The sequence below is a fragment of the Mus caroli genome, unplaced genomic scaffold (genome assembly GCF_978045245.1).
Source record: "Mus caroli unplaced genomic scaffold, Mus_caroli_1 scaffold_14, whole genome shotgun sequence".
In the NCBI taxonomy this organism is placed as follows: domain Eukaryota; kingdom Metazoa; phylum Chordata; class Mammalia; order Rodentia; family Muridae; genus Mus; species Mus caroli.
This window is the reverse complement of record NW_028227269.1, coordinates 108,687,734-108,705,603: the sequence shown is the minus strand read 5'-3', so window position 1 is coordinate 108,705,603 and position 17,870 is coordinate 108,687,734. Positions and strand designations below refer to the sequence as shown.

General features: G+C 49.6%; 1 protein-coding gene across 4 annotated transcripts; it reads left to right on the top strand.

Moving 5' to 3' along the window:
* The first annotated feature begins 2,387 nt into the window (after window positions 1-2,387).
* On the top strand, window positions 2,388-17,460 carry LOC110307214 (uncharacterized). Of its 4 annotated transcripts, none has more exons than XM_021179489.2 (6): window positions 2,418-2,471; window positions 12,740-12,797; window positions 14,154-14,273; window positions 14,630-14,680; window positions 16,245-16,771; window positions 17,399-17,460. In XM_021179489.2, the coding sequence occupies exons 3-6, from the start codon at window positions 14,175-14,177 to the stop codon at window positions 17,400-17,402; spliced, it is 681 nt and encodes a 226-aa protein (XP_021035148.1). In that variant the 5' UTR covers window positions 2,418-2,471; window positions 12,740-12,797; window positions 14,154-14,174; the 3' UTR covers window positions 17,403-17,460. The 4 variants fall into 4 exon arrangements, with proteins under 4 accessions (XP_021035146.1, XP_021035148.1, XP_021035147.1 ...); XM_021179488.2 differs by having other exon boundaries at window positions 14,118-14,273; XM_021179487.3 differs by lacking the exon at window positions 12,740-12,797 and having other exon boundaries at window positions 2,388-2,471.
* Window positions 17,461-17,870: the final 410 nt, after the last annotated feature.

Below are 17,870 nucleotides of genomic sequence, written 5' to 3'. Positions count from 1 at the left end.
ACTGTTGAGAGTTTGGCCCTAAGTAGGACGTCTATCAGCAGCCAAGGTCAGGAAATAGGGAAGAGGGACCAAAAAGAACACAGATCTGCAGAATGGGAGCAGAGTCCTGGGAAATACTGTCTTCTGCATAGTACAGAGAATCGCATGTACGGACAGCTCCCGTGACTGCACAAAGCCTCGACCACTCAAGGCAAGATGGCCAGCTAATGTTCCAGTCAGCAATACTAGGTAAACTCGGTGGGTTGCCAAAGACGAAGTCACAAGAGCGGGAGGGGGACATGTTGAGGGACATCAGGAGGGAAGAGTCGAAGTGGATAAGATCAAAATGTGTTGTATACACAGACACAGCAGTCAAAGAATAAATGAAAGATGCAGAAAAAAGAGAAGGGACGTGTAAGGCAGCCAGGTGTGCCACTCAACGGTAGAGCTTGTGTGTGGCCTTTGTAAGGTGCTAATTGGATCTCTGCCGTCCCGTATCTGCTTCTCCCACTCTGGGATAGTCAGGCCCCTCACTCACCCGCCTGGACTGGAGGGAGAGATTAGCTGGGGCGAGTGGGTGCAGGTAGAATTGTTGGTCAGTGGTGAGTTCAAGGGCAAGGGACACACACACAACACAGGAACAGTTTTGGGTTTACTGGTGTAGGGAGAGGGGTATTTATGCCCCCGGGAGGTGCCAGGGTTACTGGGACAAGGTTGGTGTGGCTGCCAATTATCATTGGCCAGGGCAGGAGTGTTGGAAGACTCGGGAGGAGGGAGCCTTATAGGATCAAACAAAAGTACTAAATTCTTACTAGGGTTGATGGTGGGACAGCTGGCTTCTGGTGTCAGGTTGGAAGCGTGTGTGTGTGTGTGTGTGTGTGTGTGTGTGTGTGTGTGTGTGTGTGTAACTCCTGCTGTACTCATCTGAGGTATCCGGGATTGAAGCACTCTTTCTCCTTTCCTCTGCAGTCCTGGGCCATAGATTTCTAGCATAAAAAGAATAAAAGACAGGGCTGGAGAGATGGCTGAGCAGTTAGGACCACGTGCTGTTCTTGCAGAAGACACAGGTTCAATACCCAGCATCCACCTGGTGGCTTATAACCATCTAACCCCACTTGCAGAGAATCTGACACCCTCTTCTGGCATCCTGTGGCAGGCACATGGCAAGACACTCATACACTTAAAATCGTTTTTGAAAGACTAGTCTTTAAATAAAAATAAAAAAGGATAAAGGAAAAACAGAGAGAATACCCAATAGTTACCGGTAGGTTGTGCCCTCCAAGTATGTTGGAATGTGGCTTGAGGGGTGTCCGCTGCAGCTGGTCTTGGCTCTCAGATTGGGTATGACTGGCTGCAGGTGTCCCAGCTTCTTGCTTAAAAATACAGTTCCTCAAAGGATCTTTTATGTCCCTTAAGAGTCCACTCTGACTTCCTTAGGTGTTTGTTGTTGAGATGGGGTCTCATGTAGCCCAGGCTGGCCTTGAACTTACCAAGTAGCCAAGGATGGCCTTGACTCTTCCTGCCTCTACCTCCTGGGTCCTGCCTGGGATGGCCACCAAACATGGCTTCCTTCCTTGAGTCTTGCACTGGGCTCCACGTGTGCCCGATTTCTCTGTGTGGCTTTCCATTTGTGTATTTCGGAGGTACCAAAGGGTCAGTGAGACAAGAAACTCCCCCAGGCTCCCAACCCATTGCCTGTTACTGAATTATTCCCTCATCTTGTTCCCTTTTCCTTAATGCCTCTCTGTCCTCATGCATACACAGGGACTGGGAACCACCTTTAAAGGCACAGGTGACCAAGGGACGCTCTTTCTCATCCATAGCTTGAGTGCCCTGGGAGTTCAAGTTGGCTCAGAAATTAGGACTCAAAGTCCCCAGGGCAGCTAGGGAATGGCAGAACAGGACAGGAACCAGATAATGACATGCAAACAGCTCCGCATGGACGGCAGAGGGGACGGCTTGGCTCCTTTAATCCGAGTGTCCCACAGAAGGAAAAGCTGTGGGCAACTGGAAGGGGAGGTGTCCTAGTGACCTGACTACGAGAGGAACTAGGTGGCAGGGTGGGACAAAACCAGCTGTGTGGCCAGAATGAGAATTTGGAAGCTATCCTAAGACACAGGACAGTCCTTGAAGTCTTGGTGGCCTCTCTGGTCTTAAGTGCACCCCAGCAGAGTGCCTTGCACCCAAGGAAGGAAAGGCTTTGAGGAGCCCTGTGGCTGTTGAGGATCAGGCCTGTATGCACAGGGTAGGGACAACTACCCATGCGGGCGCCGGGTACTGAGGGAGGGGAACTGGGAACAGTGGTTTAGGGCCTATGATCCAGAGTGCACACGTGTAGCTCTTCCCAGTCACAGCCCCTGGAGCATTCACACTGGGTTGCTATGGAGATACCTGTGACATCATGCAGGCCTAAAGCACAGGATACCTGCCTCCTCCCTTCTTGTCTCATGGGTGATTCCCTGGGGAAACAAAATGAACATGCTATCCAGGAGGTAAGTCTAGAATGACAGTCCTTGTTCTCCAAACCAGAATCCTGAAGCCAATGAACTTTAAATAACCATTAGCCCCAGGATTGTTCTAGCTGCCTCATCAGGTTCACAGAGCCCTAACTCAGTGGCCCCTGTCCAGCTACTGTTAGGGGCTTCTCCTCATTTATACCACCTAAATTTGAGCTGACTTTCTTGGGGACAGAATTAAGTGTGGTCTGGTTTGGATCTCTGAACAGATGTGGCCACATGTGTTCCACCAGGTATGTACCTCCACTGAAGCCACTGTCCCCACAGGGCACTTATAAAGGACAGGATAGGGTGTGTGTGTGTGTGTGTGTGTGTGTGTGTGTGTGTGTGTAAGGTCCCTGATAAGAGGAGGCTCTGCCCAGATTCCCCACGGGGGTCATTATCCTTTGTCAATGAAGATGTGACCCCTTGGGGAAGGTATCCGTGCCCTCCTGCCTTCTCCAGGGCTCTGCTGTTTCAGGGAACCTTGTGAGGTGGCTAGATGACAGGGGTTGGTTCCTCATTTGCCCTGGGCATGAAGAGTAGGGTTTGTGGAGGCCAGGCGATGCCTAGTGCTGAGCAGCTTTGAGAGAGCAGGGGCTCTGCCCAGAGCTGAGCACCCCTCTCCTCCCCCTTGGGAGAATTCTGGGGCACCTTGGAATTAACGTGATGGATTAGCATCTACATGCAAAGCCATGGCAGGGTGGGGGTGGGGAGTCTAAAATAAAATACTATTTTTACTTGAAGTTTCCTCTAGACAAAACTGACTCGGAATCAGAACTGAAGCCCTAGTCACAGCCTCACCAAAGTCTGCCCTGCAGTTGCTGAGTTCCTCTGCGAGGAAGCCATTTTTATTTTTATTTTTTAAGATTTATTTATTTCATTTATATGAGTACACTGTAGCTGTCTTCACACACAGCAGAAGAGGGCATCAGATCCCATTACAGATGGTTGTGAGCCACCATGGGGATTGAACTCAGGACCTCTGGAGGAGCAGTCAGTGCTCTTATCCACTGAGCCATCTCTCCAGCCCGAGGAAGCCATTCTATGTCAGCTCTGACCCCTCTTTGGGCTAAGCCCACCTTTCTACCAGGAGATTGCGCCCCGAGATTCACTCCCACTTTCTGGGACTGCAGCCAGGATTCCAGCTTGTCTTTCTGGACACAGCCCCAGGGGTTGTGACAGGGTTGGGGGGGTAGTGGGGGTGAAAGGTGACATCACCAGGCTAAGCAAGGTTCAGCTGCCCGCTGCCCTCCTGGACAAGGGGCTCCTGGGAACTCGAAGCCTGTTCCTGCGGCTACCTTGTTGTCAGACATCTCATTTTTATCCTTTGCATTGAGTTTGTTCGCTAGTTAGTAGCTCTTTACTGAGGTGTTATAATAATCTGTGTTCTCTGAAAAAAAGATTCACTAGAAAAATTTGTCAAGGAAGGGTTGTTTGTTTTATTTTATTTTTTTGTTTAAGGTGTCTGAGTGTCTGTCTGTCTGTCTGTCTGTCTGTGTACCATGTGAGTGCAGTGCCTGCTGAGGCTAGAAGAGGTAGTCAGATGGGAACTGGACAGATGGTTGTGAGCTGCCCTGTGGGTGCTGGGAATTGAACCTGGGTCCTCGGGGAGAGCAGCCACTCCTAACCCCTGCGCCACGCCTCCAGCAACTCCCCTCCCTCTCTTTTCTCAGGAAGGTGTTCAATGCTTAAATGAATCCCCAGTGACTGAGGTAATCCACCCAGCTTGCAGCTGTGGGGCTAACCCCAAGATTCTTTATTTTCTTTTCTCTCTCTCTCTTTTTTTAAAAGATTTATTCATTATATATAAGTACACTCAAGAAGAGAGAGTCAGATCTCATTATGGATGGTTGTGAGCCACCATGTGGGATTTGAACTCAGGACCTTTAGAAGAGCAGTCAGTACTCTTAACCGCTAAGCCATCTCTTCTCTCCAGCCCTCTTTTCTCTTCTTTTCTTTTCTTTTCTTTTTTTTTTTTTAAAGATTTATTTATTTATTTTATGTAAGTACACTGTAGCTGTCTTCAGACACTCCAGAAGAGGACGCCAGATCTTGTTACGGATGGTTGTGAGCCACCATGTGGTTGCTGGGATTTGAACTCTGGACCTTTGGAAGAGCAGTCGGGTGCTCTTACCCACTGAGCCATCTCACCAGCCCCCTTCTTTTCTTTTTTAAAGATTTATTTATTTATTTATTATATGTAAGTACACTGTAGCTGTCTTCAGATGCACCAGAAGAGGGCGTCAGATCTCATTACAGATGGTTGTGAGCCACCATGTGGTTGCTGGGATTTGAACTCAGGACCTTTGGAAGAGCAGTCACTACTCTTAACCACTGAGCCATCTCTCCAGCCCTTTCTCTTCTTTTCTTTCTTTTTTTTGTTTTTTGTTTTTTCGAGACAGGGTTTCTCTGTCTCAAACAGGCTGTCCTGGAACTCACTTTGTAGACCAGGCTGGCCTCGAACTCAGAAATCTGCCTGCCTCTGCCTCCCCAATGCTGGGATTAAAGGTGTGCGCCACCACTCCCAGCCTTTCTTTTCTTTTTTAAAGCATTTTTTTTTCCTGCTAGGTGGTGACGGCACACACCTTTAATCCCAGCACTGGGGAGGCACTGCAGATCTCTCAGTTTGAAGCCAGCCTAGTCTATAGTGTGTAGTTGTTTAAAACAATCCACGCTATAGTCGGCTATGTGCTGGCAGGTCTCCCCACTTCCATGGGGAGTCCCAAAACCGTGGTCTGCCCTGGTTCCCAAGGCCTGCTGCCTCCTGTGACTTCCCATGTGCCTCCAGAGGCTGATAATTTGCCATCCAGATTTATAATAGTAAATTCTCGACCCCCAAAATGCCCACACAAAGAACTCATAACTCAATTGATATAGATACAAGCTGCATACTTAGATTGGACAAATGTGCCCTACATTACTCAACTGTCTATCAAAGCAATCCCCAGTTACTTATGGCCCCTAGGACCACGTGGCACGTGGTTCTGGCTTGTCACCCTCTTCATTAGGTACCACCTTGTCTCTCCTGTTTCTGCCTCCCACCCTTGTCTCTCTCTTTCTCTGTCTCTCTGTGTGTCCCTTCTCTAAAACTTTCAGCTCCACCTTCTTTTTCCACTGCCCAATCACAGGTCTAGCCTTATCTGACTAGTAAGATTTCAGCTGACCTCACCTGCGTACATGCACCTCTCCTCTTTGAGGGGGCAGGAAAAACAGACAATCCACAATACTGGTCTACAGAGTGAGTACCAGGGCAGCCAGGGCTACACAGAGAAACCCTGTCTCAAAAAGACAAATATAGGGCTGGAGAGATGGCTCAGTGGTTAAAAGCACTGGCTGCTTGCTCTTCTAGAGGTCCAGAGTTCAATTCCCAGCCACCACATGATGGCTCACAACCATCTGTAATGGGATCTGATACCCTCTTCTGGTGTGTCTGAAGACAGCTACATTGTACTCATATAAATATGAGTCCCTCCTTGGTGTGAGGGAGCACTCTAGGTTGTAGGAGATGCTGTGTGCGAATGGTGCACATTTGAGAGAGAACACAGGTGACTTGGGGCATACTGGGTTTGAGTTCTCTGTGGAGCCCATGGCAGTCATAACCAGCAAACATGATATTGTACACTGACTGTTCATCAGAGCTGTGACTGGCTTTGAGGACAGGGCTGTGGACAATGCAGTCACAATTCAAGGAAATTCAGGAGGAGGATGCTGCGTGTGTCTGACTGATGGATGTGAGCGCTCTGCCTGTGTGTGTCTGTGGGGGTGTTTAGGAGGGATTGAAACCTGAGACCAAGGGCTTCGAGGAGCCCTTGGCCAGCGGCTCAGTTGGGCTGAGGATGTAGCTGGGGTACCTCCTGCCATGTTGGGGGCCTGAGTTTGATCCCCAGCACCTCATAAATTGGGTCTGGTGGCACATGCCATAATCCAGAACTTGGAAGATGGAGGTATCTTTGGCTACATAGGATTTGAGGCCAGTCTAGGCTATAGGAGATCATGTTTAAAACATTAAAAAATAAATACAAAAACATACCTGCTAGGAATTCGCAGCCATGTATGGGGCCTCCAGTTTAATCACAAACAAAACAGTTTAAAATTGGAAAAAGAAAAAAAAATAAGCCTAGGACAGCTGGAGTAAATGGGGGGAGGGGGAGTCAGGGAGAGGTCAGAACCCGAGTGTGGGGGTGCTGCGTGGTCTGAGGCTGAGGAGAGTCCTCTGAGGGACAGCACAGCCCGAGCGAGGTGGCTGAGAGGATGGCTCAGGCTGGGTAGGGTGTGGAGGAGCAGCTGACTGCTGGCTGTCTGGAAGTGGGTGTCAACGTTTCCTGATCAGCTAGGATTGGGGTCAGGTGACATGTGCTGTAGCCTGAGCAAACAGAGCTCAGAGCTGTGTGCCCCCCCCCCCCCAGAGTAAGATTAGCACAGCAGGAAGATCTCAGTTGGATCCACACTGGAGACAGCACTGGGAAGGTGGGCAGTGGGTCTGGCTGTACCATTGGAGACGAGATCAGGGTAATATGGCAATCTAGGTAGAGGTAGATGTTTAGTGAGCAGCACACAGGGTGCCCAGGGTTGGAGATCAATAAATAGAATTTTCCTGGAGGTGAAGACTTAGTAACTTCAGGGGTATGTTGACTTCTAGAATGTTCTTTAAGTAGTTTTCAAACATGAAGCAAAAGCAAATATTTTATTATCCTCCCAGCTCTAAGGATTGTAAAGGCAGTGATTCAACCTGTCCCACCAGCCCACCCCCACCTCAGAGTGTCCCTAGATAAGGCCTCTGAGACTCTGCAAGCCTTACTAGTTCTGGGGCTGCAGGGCCACCCTGGAGCTGCAATGAGGCCTGAAGTAGCTGCATGCAGGGACAAAGGGACCTAGGGGTGGGACAGGGTGTGGCGGGGTAAAAGCAGAGTAGAGAGGTTTAGGAGATGGCTTACTAGTGACCGTGCAGGGGTGCTGGTGAGATGCCTTGTGGGTAAAAGTGTCATTACCCTGTGCAGGCAGGCCTGAGGTCAATCCTCAGTACTGTGGTAGGAAGAACTGACTAACAGACGTTGCCCTCTGACCCCAACATGTCTACCACAGCTCAGGTGCACCATGCTAAGCACACACCAGCACACACAATTTTGTTTGATGTGCATTGGTATGAGGGTGCCAGACCCCCTGGATCTGGAGTTACAGACAGTTGTGAGCTGCCATGTGGGTGCTAGGAATTGAACCTGTTCTCTGGAAGAGCAGCCAGTACTCTTATCCGCTGAGCCATCTCTCCAGCCTGCACTGCAATGTAGAATTTTTTAAAAGAAAAAGGTGTGTGAGTATGTGTGTGTGTGTGTGTGTGTGTGTGTATGGCATGGTGGTTTTGCCAATAACAGACTTGACTTCAAATATCCAGTTTAAAAGCTAAGGGTGGGGACAGGGTTGAGAGAGAGGTGGGCTCAGGTCTCGTTCTTGGTCTGTTTCTGCCTTCTGAGGTTAGTAGTGTGGGAAGCAGCTTGAGCCTTGGAGCTGGGAGATCCTTAGGGCTGTGCCTTCACATGGAGGGGACTGCTGTGCTGGTCTCATATAAAGAAAAAAGTTGGGCTGGAGAGATGGCTCAGCGGTTAAGAGCAGTCTGTTCTTCCAGAGGGCCTGAGTTCAATACCCAGTGCCCACATGACAGCTCGCTTCTGTCTGTAACTCCAGTTCCAGAGGATCTGGTGCCCACACACAGACACACATGCAGGCAAGACACCAACACGCATGAAAATAAATAAATCTTCAGCTAGGAATCTTTTATCTGTCCTGGAGTCTGTGGTCAGTCTGTCTATAGCGAAGGGCTTCACTCTGTACACCGTGAACAGAAAACACTGCTGTGTGTGACAGCAGTGGGATGCTCTTCTCTTGGTCAGACTTCTAACCAGAGCTTACAAAGGTAGATGTGACTTTCCTGACCCCAGCTGACCCCAAACAGCACTCAAAACGGGAGTCAGATGCTGTTATCCATCCCTGTGTGTTACATCTAACGGTGATGGAATATTTGGTTTGTAGATTTATTCTTTTGTGGGGGCAGGGTCTCTCACTATGTAGCCCTGGCTGGCCTGGAATTTATGATGTAGACTCGGCTAGCCTTGAACTCAGATATCCACCTGCCTCTGCCTCCTGAGTGCTAGGATTGAGCTTGTACACCACCATGCTCTGCAGATTAATGGGGGGTTTTTAATTAATTTATTTAATGTATGTGAATACACGGTTGCTGTCCTCAGACACACACCAGAAGAGGGCATCGGATTCCATTACAGATGGTTGTGAGCCACCATGTGGTTGCTGGGAATTGAACTCAGGACCTTTGGAAGAACAGTCGCATTTAACCACTGAGCCATCTCTCCAGCCCCAGATAGGTGTTTTTTTGTTTGTTTGTTTGTTTGAGGTTGGTTTCCATCTGCCGTCTGATTTTAGAAAAAGATTACAATGCGCATGTTATTCTGGGCCAGGGCGTAGTTTAAGATGAAAGCTTTTTAGTTGGGTAGCGTAAAAGCTGATTACAAGGTACATTTGAGGTGAGCAGGGTCTCTTACGTTGTTTTCAAAGGCAGGTTAAACTAGACAGGCTGGTTAACTAGTAGGGGAATTGAGTGCAATTGAGTGCATCATTCTATTACTTTAAATTTTTTTTTCAAGACAGTTTTTCTGCATAGCCCTGGCTATCCTGGAACTCACTCTGCAGACTGGGCTAGCCTTGACGTCACAGAGTTCTGATGCCTGCCTCTGGCTCCTGAGTGCTGGAATTAAATGCATATACCAGTCTCTGCCTAAGATTCTTTTTATTCTTATCTTTTTTTTCTTTCTTTCTTTCTTTCTTTCTTTCTTTCTTTCTTTCTTTCTTTCTTTTTTTCGAGACAGGGTTTCTCTGTGTAGCTCAGGCTGTCCTGGAACTCTGTAGACCAGGCTAGCCTCGAACTCAGAAATCCTCCTGCCTCTGCCTCCCAAGTGCTGGGTGCCACCACACCCAGCTGTATTTATTCTTATTTTATGTGTATGAGTATGTTGTCTAAATATCTGCACACTTACTCTCTGAGGCCAGAAGAAGGGGTCAGATTCCCCCTGGAATTGGAATTACAGACCATTGTGTGTAACGATATACACACTAGAAAGCAAACCCTGTTCCCCTGAAAAAGCAGCCAAGGCTCCTAACCACTGAGCCACTGTTCCAGCTCCTCAAGAGCATAGTGCTACCTTGTTTTCGAGGTCCAGGAAAAGTTCAGTTTCTGAATGCAAGATGTAGGTTTAGAAAAGGCCTTCAGCAGACATGGTTGCATATGCCCTTCACCCCAGGACTTGCGAGGCAGAGGCAGGTGGATCTCTGTGAGTTTCAGGCCAGCTCGGTCATCTTTAGCCCTCACTCTGTGCCACTGAATAAGTCCACTTTTCTCAGCTTCAGTTTCCCTAGCTGTAAGCTAAGTGTCCTTCTCTCAGTGAATTGTGTCCTGCAGGGATAGAGCCCATGCTACAGATTTGTCACCCACCTGTCCCCTTAATGGTGGGACAGGGGCAGGATGTTTGAACCAGAGCCAGACAGTTCACATGCACGGAATGCCGAGAGGCTACTATGCACAGGCTCCAAGACCTCCATCCTAAGGAGACACCTTAGGGAGTAGAGCGCCTCCTCTCTTGAGCGTTCCCTACGTCCATTCAAGGTCCCTTTGCTTAGCAGAGTCCCAGCAGTGAGAAGACAGCAGAGGGCAGGAGCTGGAGGCCTTGATGCCTGGCAGGGCCTTTGTCTACCTGTAACAGTACCTGTAGTTTTAAAACCTGGGAAACCCAAGGCATAATAAGGTTGGTTATGTTGCTTGCTTGCTTTTGAGACAGTCTCTCTGTGAAGTCCTGGAACTCACCTTATAGATTAGGCATACCTCAAACTCACAGGAGCTGCCTCTGCCTCCCAAGTGCTGGGGCATGAGCCACCAGGCCCAACTTGGTTTTTATTTTGAGTGTTTGCCTGAACTGTGCACTGTGTGCATGTAGTACATTCAGAGTCCAGAAGAGGGCGCTAGGTTCCTTGAAACTGAAGTTGCATCTATGAGCTACCACGAGAATACTTGGAATGGTAAATGGTAAATGGGACCTCTGGTGGTCCAGCCAGTGTGCTTAACTGTTGAGCCATTTCTCATTTGTATACTTTGTAGTTAAGGGCATTTTGTGCATGTGTGTGGAGTACAAAGGACCAGGCATGTATCTGTTGTACAGAAATACATGTAGGCACCATATCCTTATACATAAAACAAAAGAGCCGGGCAGTGGTGACACTCACCTTTAATCCCAGCACTCAGAAGGCAGATCTCTGGATTTGAGGGCAGTCCAGTCTACAGAGAGAGTTCCAGGACAACCAGGGCCACACAGAGAAATCTGCCTCGAAAATCAAATGATGATAGTATGATTGTAAACACTTTAGTTAGTGTCAATCAGATAACGTGGGGCCAGGACGGGGCTGAGAAGCCCTTTGGCTGTGTTAGGCTCACTCTCTGAACTTACCCAAACCAGTCTATAAGGACCACTGGGACGCTCAGGGCTCATGGTTAGTGGATCCTTGCTCTCTGTAGATGGCCCTCACCTTTCAAATGTGGCTGTGACGCTGACTTCCAGAGGACAGCATAGGGGTAGACTTCATAATGGAGGCCCTGGAAGACACTACCGCAGCCAGGGCCCAGCCACTGTAAGCTGTAGTACCCAAGTTGTGTTGATGACGTGACACGCAGACACTGGGCCTCTGGAGTCCTCCTCTCCAACCATGACTCCAGTTTCTCACAAAGAAAGCCTCAGGCCATTCCAGATGAAAGCTTTGGGGGGACCCACCCCACAGTGTATTCCCAAGCCAGTGAGATTTTCTAAGAAGCTGCTCTAGCCTCAAAGCTAAAGACAGCAGGACTGTTAGATGTCACTTGGGGCTGGGGCAGAAAAGGTCATTTGATGAAAAGGGGTCTGGGTAATGTACACGTGGTTATTTCCTCCTTTAAAATAGTTTTTAGGTGCATGGGAATTTTGCCTGCATGTATATATGTACCCCATGTGCTCGCATGAGGTGCCAGAGAGGGATCAGATCTTATAGGACTAGAGTCACAGATGGTTGTGTCTCACTATGTGGTTGCTGGGAATTGAACCCTGGTCCTCTGAAGAGCAGTGCTCTTAACCACTGAGCCATCTCTCCAGCCCTCCTTTCTTGTCTGTTTTTTTATTTTATTTTTATTTTTTAAAGATTTATTTATTTATTATATGTAAGTACATTGTAGCTGTCTTCAGACACACCAGAAGAGGGCGTTAGATCTTGTTACAGATGGTTGTGAACCACCATGTGGTTGCTGGGATTTGAACTCAGGACCTCCAGAGAACAGTCAGTGCTCTTACCTGCTGAGACATCTCACCAGCTCCTTTTGTCTGTTTTTTTGTTTTTGTTTGTTTTTGCTTTTTTTTCAAGACAGGGTTTCTCTGTGTCCCTGGCTGTCCTGGAACTCACTTTGTAGACCAGGCTGGCCTCGAACTCAGAAATCCGCCTGCCTTGCCTCCCGAGTGCTGGGATTAAAGGCGTGCGCCACCACACCCGGCAAGGTTGTCTGTTTTTTAAAGTGTTATTTTAAAGTGTTTGTATGTATGCATGTTTATGTGTGTAGATGCTTAAGACTGAGGTGTCTGATCTCCTGGAGCTGAAGGGTGGCAGTGCGCCACTGAATGTGTGTGCTGGGAACTGAACTCAAGTTTTCTGTTAGAACAGTACGTGGGCCTCACCTCTGAGCCACCTCGCTAGCCTCTTCTTCCATTTTCGTTTTTTTCTGAGACAGGGTCTCACAAGCCCAGGTTGGCCCAACTCACTATGTAAATGATAAAGACCTTGAATTCCTGGTGCTAGGATTCCAGGCAGCCATGCTGGGCTCCTTTTCTGTTAGGCCTTTCTAACCTTTAAGATGCTCACAAGTCAGCCGGGCAGTGGTGGCACACGCCTTTGATCCCAGCACTTGAAATGCAGAGGCAGGTGGATTTCTGAGTTCAAGGCCAGCCTGATCTACAGAGTGAGTTCCAGGACAGCCAGGGCTACACAGAGAGACCCTGTCTTGAAAAACCCAAACCAACCAAACAAAAAAAGGATGCTCACAAGTTGCTGAGGGCGTGGCAGGGTTAGGCTCTTTTGCTTGCTTTCCAGGTTTCAGAATGGGGTTCCCACGAGCCCAGTTTGGGAAGGCAGGATTTATTGCTGAAAAGCGTCCAGTGTGACGTGTGTAACGAGGCACTTCCCAACAGGGAGTAGCAGCTGCTCTGAGGGTTCTGGAGGAGCTGAGTGACATGAGACTTCACAGAGGTTTGTAGCAATAGTTCTCTTGGTACTTAAAAGAATATTTTACGTGTGAGTGGGTCTCCTGACTTCATGTCTGTGCGACAGAAGAGGGGGTCAGAGCCTCTGCAGCTGGAGTTACATCCAGGTGGTTGTGAGCCACTAGGCAGGTGCTGGGAGCCAAACCTGGGTCCTCTGAGAACAGTAAGTGCTCTTAGGCACTGAGCCAGCCCTCCAGGCCCATCTCTAGCAGTTTCATATTTTATTTTTATGTTTACACACAGTACACTGTAGCTGTCATCAGACACACCAGAAGAGGGCATTTGACCCATTACAGATGGTGGTGAGCCACCATGTGGTTGTTGGGAATTGAACTCAGGACCTCTGGAAAAGCAGCTGCTGCTCTTAACTGCTGAGCCATCTCTCTGGCCCTTATTTTTAATCTTTTAAAAGAGAGGTTCTCAGCCGGGCGTGGTGGCGCACGCCTTTAATCCCAGCACTCGGGAGGCAGAGGCAGGCGGATTTCTGAGTTCGAGGCCAGCCTGGTCTACAAAGTGAGTTCCAGGACAGCCAGGGCTACACAGAGAAACCCTGTCTCGAAAAACCAAAAAAAAAAAAAAAAAAAAAAAAAAAAAAAGAGAGGTTCTCAAGCCAGGTATGGTGGTGCACGCCTTTAATCCCAGCACTTGGGAGGCAGAGGCAGGCGGATTTCTGAGTTCGAGGCCAGCCTGGTCTACAGAGTGAGTTCAGGACAGCCAGGGCTATACAGAGAAACCCTTTCTCGAAGAAAAAAAAAAAAAAAAAAAAAAAAGAGAAAAAAAAGGTCTAAGATACCCAGGATGGCTTTCTTTGTGTAGCACCGTCCCTCATGCTCTCCTGATGTCCCCAAGAGCTAGGTTAATGCTCTACCACTGAACTGTATGTGCCCACAATCCTAGGGGCTTTTCCTCTTCTTTTCTTTCTTTTTTTCTTTTTGAGGAAGGATCTCATGTAGCCCAGGTTGGCCTCTTAACAAGGATGGCCTTGACCTTCTGATCCTCCTGCCTCTGCCTCTGTAGCTGCTGGGGCCGAGTGCAGGGTCTAGCATGTGCTAAGCAAGCACTGGATAGATCGAGCTATAGCCAAGCCCTTACTTTTGTTTTTGACATGGTCTTGCTCTATCCCAGACTGGCCTTGGCCTTCCATGTACCCCAGGCTAGCCTGGAGCTCATGTTCCTCCTGCTTCAGCTGCCTCAGATTCCCAGAGGATCTGGAGGAAGAGCAGACTAAGCTACAGGGTGGGAGCAGATGTCTAAAGAGAATTCCCTTCTTCTCCCTGTGGCCTGCCCTTCCTTCCCTGTGCTCTAGAACCCTGTGCTTTGTCCTTTAACTTCGTCTCCTTAGTTAAGTGACAGTCCACGAGGGATGGCCAGCCAGAGGCCCAGCCGACCCACCTGCATCAGGGCAGCCTTCAGTGCAGCTGGCTTTCGGAAGTGGCAGAGACACGCCCGCCATCGCCTTCAGGTGCCCTACGAGTGTATGTGTGTGTGTGTGTGTGTGTGTGTGTGTGTGTGTGTGGTGTAGGGGCCAGGCCTGGGCTCCTTTGTGAGCTTGGTAAACCTTGATTCTGCATTCGTGAGGGACCAGTTGAGAAGGAAAGTTTAGTGCCCTTTACCTCCTTCTGGATTTGGACCCAGAACCAGTGCCAAGGTGCTGTGTGCCCACTCTGCCAGGGAAGGGTTGGCTGCCCACTAGCCTTTTGGAGGACTTTGTCCCCCTCTTACCAGGTTGCGTGTGTGTCCTGTAGTGTGGCATTGAGCATCCCGAGTGCTCTGTGTTAAGCTGCCATGGCAGAATCGGCATCGAGTTTTTCCCCACAGGTCAACTCCAGAAGGAACCTCATGGACCTTGCTGAAGGCATCTGGAGAGAGGTATGCCACGGGCCTGGCCGCAACCCCCTAGGGTCCAGAGGCCTAAGGGAGTCCTCAAAGCCAAGGCTAGCCCAGTGAGTGGGCTGTGAGAGTCAGAATCCGGGGAGGGAATGTTTCTACTTGTGTGAGCAAGCCTGCACACAGGCAGTCTGGTATTGGTAACTAAAGGAGGGACGTCTCACTGCAGAGCCCAGGCTGGCCTCAAACTCAGGACATGCCTCCGGTCTCTCTGCTTTCTGAGTGCTGGGATGACAGATGCTATAAGGCAGGAACAGAATGGAGCAAATTGACAAGATTCTACCACAGAAAGCAAGAAGATAGGAAGGTCTGAACCCCACAGCAGAGGTCAGGGGACTCCCCAAAGGCCCTGCCCAAGTACTTTTACGAGGAATTTGCTGTAGCCGGTGGTGGTGGTACACACTTGTACCCAGCACTGGGGAGTCTGAGCAGGAGGATGTAAAGTTGAAGGGCAGCCAGGGCTACATGAGACCCTGCCTTTTAATGTTTTGGAATGATCTATTTCTGTATGTCTGAGTACTTTGTGACACATGCACAGTATACAAGGAGGCTGGAAGACGGCCTGGACCTGGCCTTCCAGATGGTTGTGTGCCATCATGTGCCTGTTAGGGTTGGATCTGGACACTGAACTGCTAACCTGTCTCCACAGCCCTGAGACCTTGTCTGAAAGAGCAACACACGCCAGCTGTGGCGGTACAGACTTTTGATCCCAGCACTTGGGAGGCAGAGGCAGGTGGATTTCTGTGAGTTTGAGGCCAGCCAAAGTTATATAGTGAGACCATCTCAAAACCAACCAACCAACCAACCCAAACCAAAAGCCAGTGACAGCACTGGCTGTGAATGTAGCCTAGTGAGTAGAATGCTTGCCCAGCCCCAGTTGGTAGAATGCTTGCCAGGCATTTGCGAGCGTCTGGGTCTGACCCTCAGAATGGTCCCTTGATGGGAGGTGAAGGCAGAAGGGTCAGAAGTTTCAGGGTCATCCTGGCTACACAGTTAGTTCTAAGCCAGTCTTTTTTTTTTTTAGATTTATTTATTTTATGTATATGAGTAGACACTTTAGTTGTACAGATGGTTGTGAGCCTTCATGTGGTTGTTGGGAATTGAACTTAGGACCTCTGCTTGCTCTAGCCAACCCCACTTACTCCGGCCAAAGATTTATTTATTAGTATAAGTACACTGTAGCTGTCTTCAAACGTACCAGAAGAGGGTATCAGATCTCATTATGGGTGGTTGTAAGCCACCATGTGGTTGCTGGGATTTGAACTCAGTACCTCTGGAAGAGCAGTTGGTGCTCTTACCCACTGAACCACCTCACCAGCCCCTAAGCCAGTCTTGATGAGACCTTGTCCTCTAAAGAGAGTTTCAATGCATGGCAAAGCATACAGATTTGCCATTTGCCATGGAGACACGTTTGGCACACCTCCGTGTTACATACTACCCTGCTGCTGGGATTCACCCACTGGCTCAGAAACTTTCCTATTTTGTGGTGATCAGAATTTTCAGGCCCTCACATGTAGCCAAACATTTTATAAACCTTTGTCACCAGTTTTTAGATCCTTATGATGGTGACTCGGAAGACACCCCAGGTCATTCCAACTATCGCAGTTACCATAGCCAGCGTGCCCACCACCTCCTGGGTGATAGGAACCGCAACTCGCCTTCCTACACACTGAAATTCAGGACTGCTGAGGAGGCCAGCGTGGAAGACTCGCTCCCAAAGGCTCCAGACCTCACCGTGAAAGCTTCTGTCTGGGCCCCTGCAGCCCTCGAAGTCCATGACGTCGACATGCAGCCTGAGGGTGAACTAAAGACACTGGGCCCCCGAGAGACCAACGGGTGTCCTGGCAGGCTGTCCCCATCACCAGAGGACTGGAGGATGACAAGGGCTGCCAGCCCCCTTAATCCTGTGGAGACCCCAGAGATAGGCAGACAGCTGCTGGGCAGAGCCAGAGCCACCCGGTCACCACCCAGACTCGGGAGTGACAGAGATAAGGGACCCAGGCTGTCGCTTTCCAAGAGAAAACTGGAGCTCCTACTTGGAGAGCCTGAGAAAATTAAGAGGAAGAAGAAGAAGTACGTGGCCCAGCTCCGGGGCCCGAGTTAGCTCAGGGTAGGGGTGTGGGCCAGCACAGAGCCAGGGACCCGCACCAAACTCAGTCCTTACCACCCAGCATAAAAATGGGTGTATGGATTCTGAGATGGCTCAGAGGGTCAGGGCGCTTGCTGCAAAGCCTGACGACTGGAGTTCAATCCCTAGAACCCACATGGTGGAAGGAGAGAACCAACGTACACAGGAACACATAATGGTGTATGTGTGTGTGCATGTGTACAAGTACGTGCGCACACACACACATACAAAATGTAAAAAAGTATTTAAAAATAGGTTGCAATTCAGGGAAAGATCCGAGTGGCCTTCACTGGGCCTCCTACCCCCACCTCAGGATCTTGTTCCATTACCTGGCATTCTGCCTGCCCATCTCCTGAGTGCTGGATCGAAGGCAGATCCCTTCCTGTTCCTTGTGTGTTCAGAGCTCTCTCACTGCCCGCCCGTGCTGGGCAAGCCCTCTGTGTCACCTGGGAGCAGGCTTCTGGTCAATCTGGGCTCAAGCCTGCTGGAGTGCCGGGCTCTCCTGGGAGCTGTTTCTCCCCGGTTGTGCTTTGGCCAGCTTGTCTACTAACCTTTCACTTTCTTTCTGCTAGGTAACAAAGCTGAGCACATGCCTGGGGATGCTCTCCAGGTCCTGTCCTCCCCTCGGCGGGGACAAGGTTCCTTCCCAAGTGCAAATAAAAACGGCACCACAAGGAGGTGCCTGTTTTTGGCAGGCATGTCCACCTCTGGGTGCTGCTGGGGCTGTTCCAGGATTGGTTATGGGTACTTATCAGTGCCCCAGGTGGCACTGCCAGGGAAGACAACAGGGCTGGTGGCCACTGTCCAGTACGGTCCCTCTGATTGTAGGAGGGATTAGGGATGGGCTGGTATTCTGGGAGCAGAAGTCTAGTTATTGGGCTGGGGTGATCTTCGTGGTCCCAGCGATCCCCACAGACTCAGGCAATATCCTCTGAGGTGTTTGGACGCAGCAAGAAGCTGTGGGTGCTGTGTCACCTGCACCACCCCTAGGTGTTCCTTAAGAGAACACAGGCTCTTCCTCCTGCAGAGGAACCTGCTGTGTCT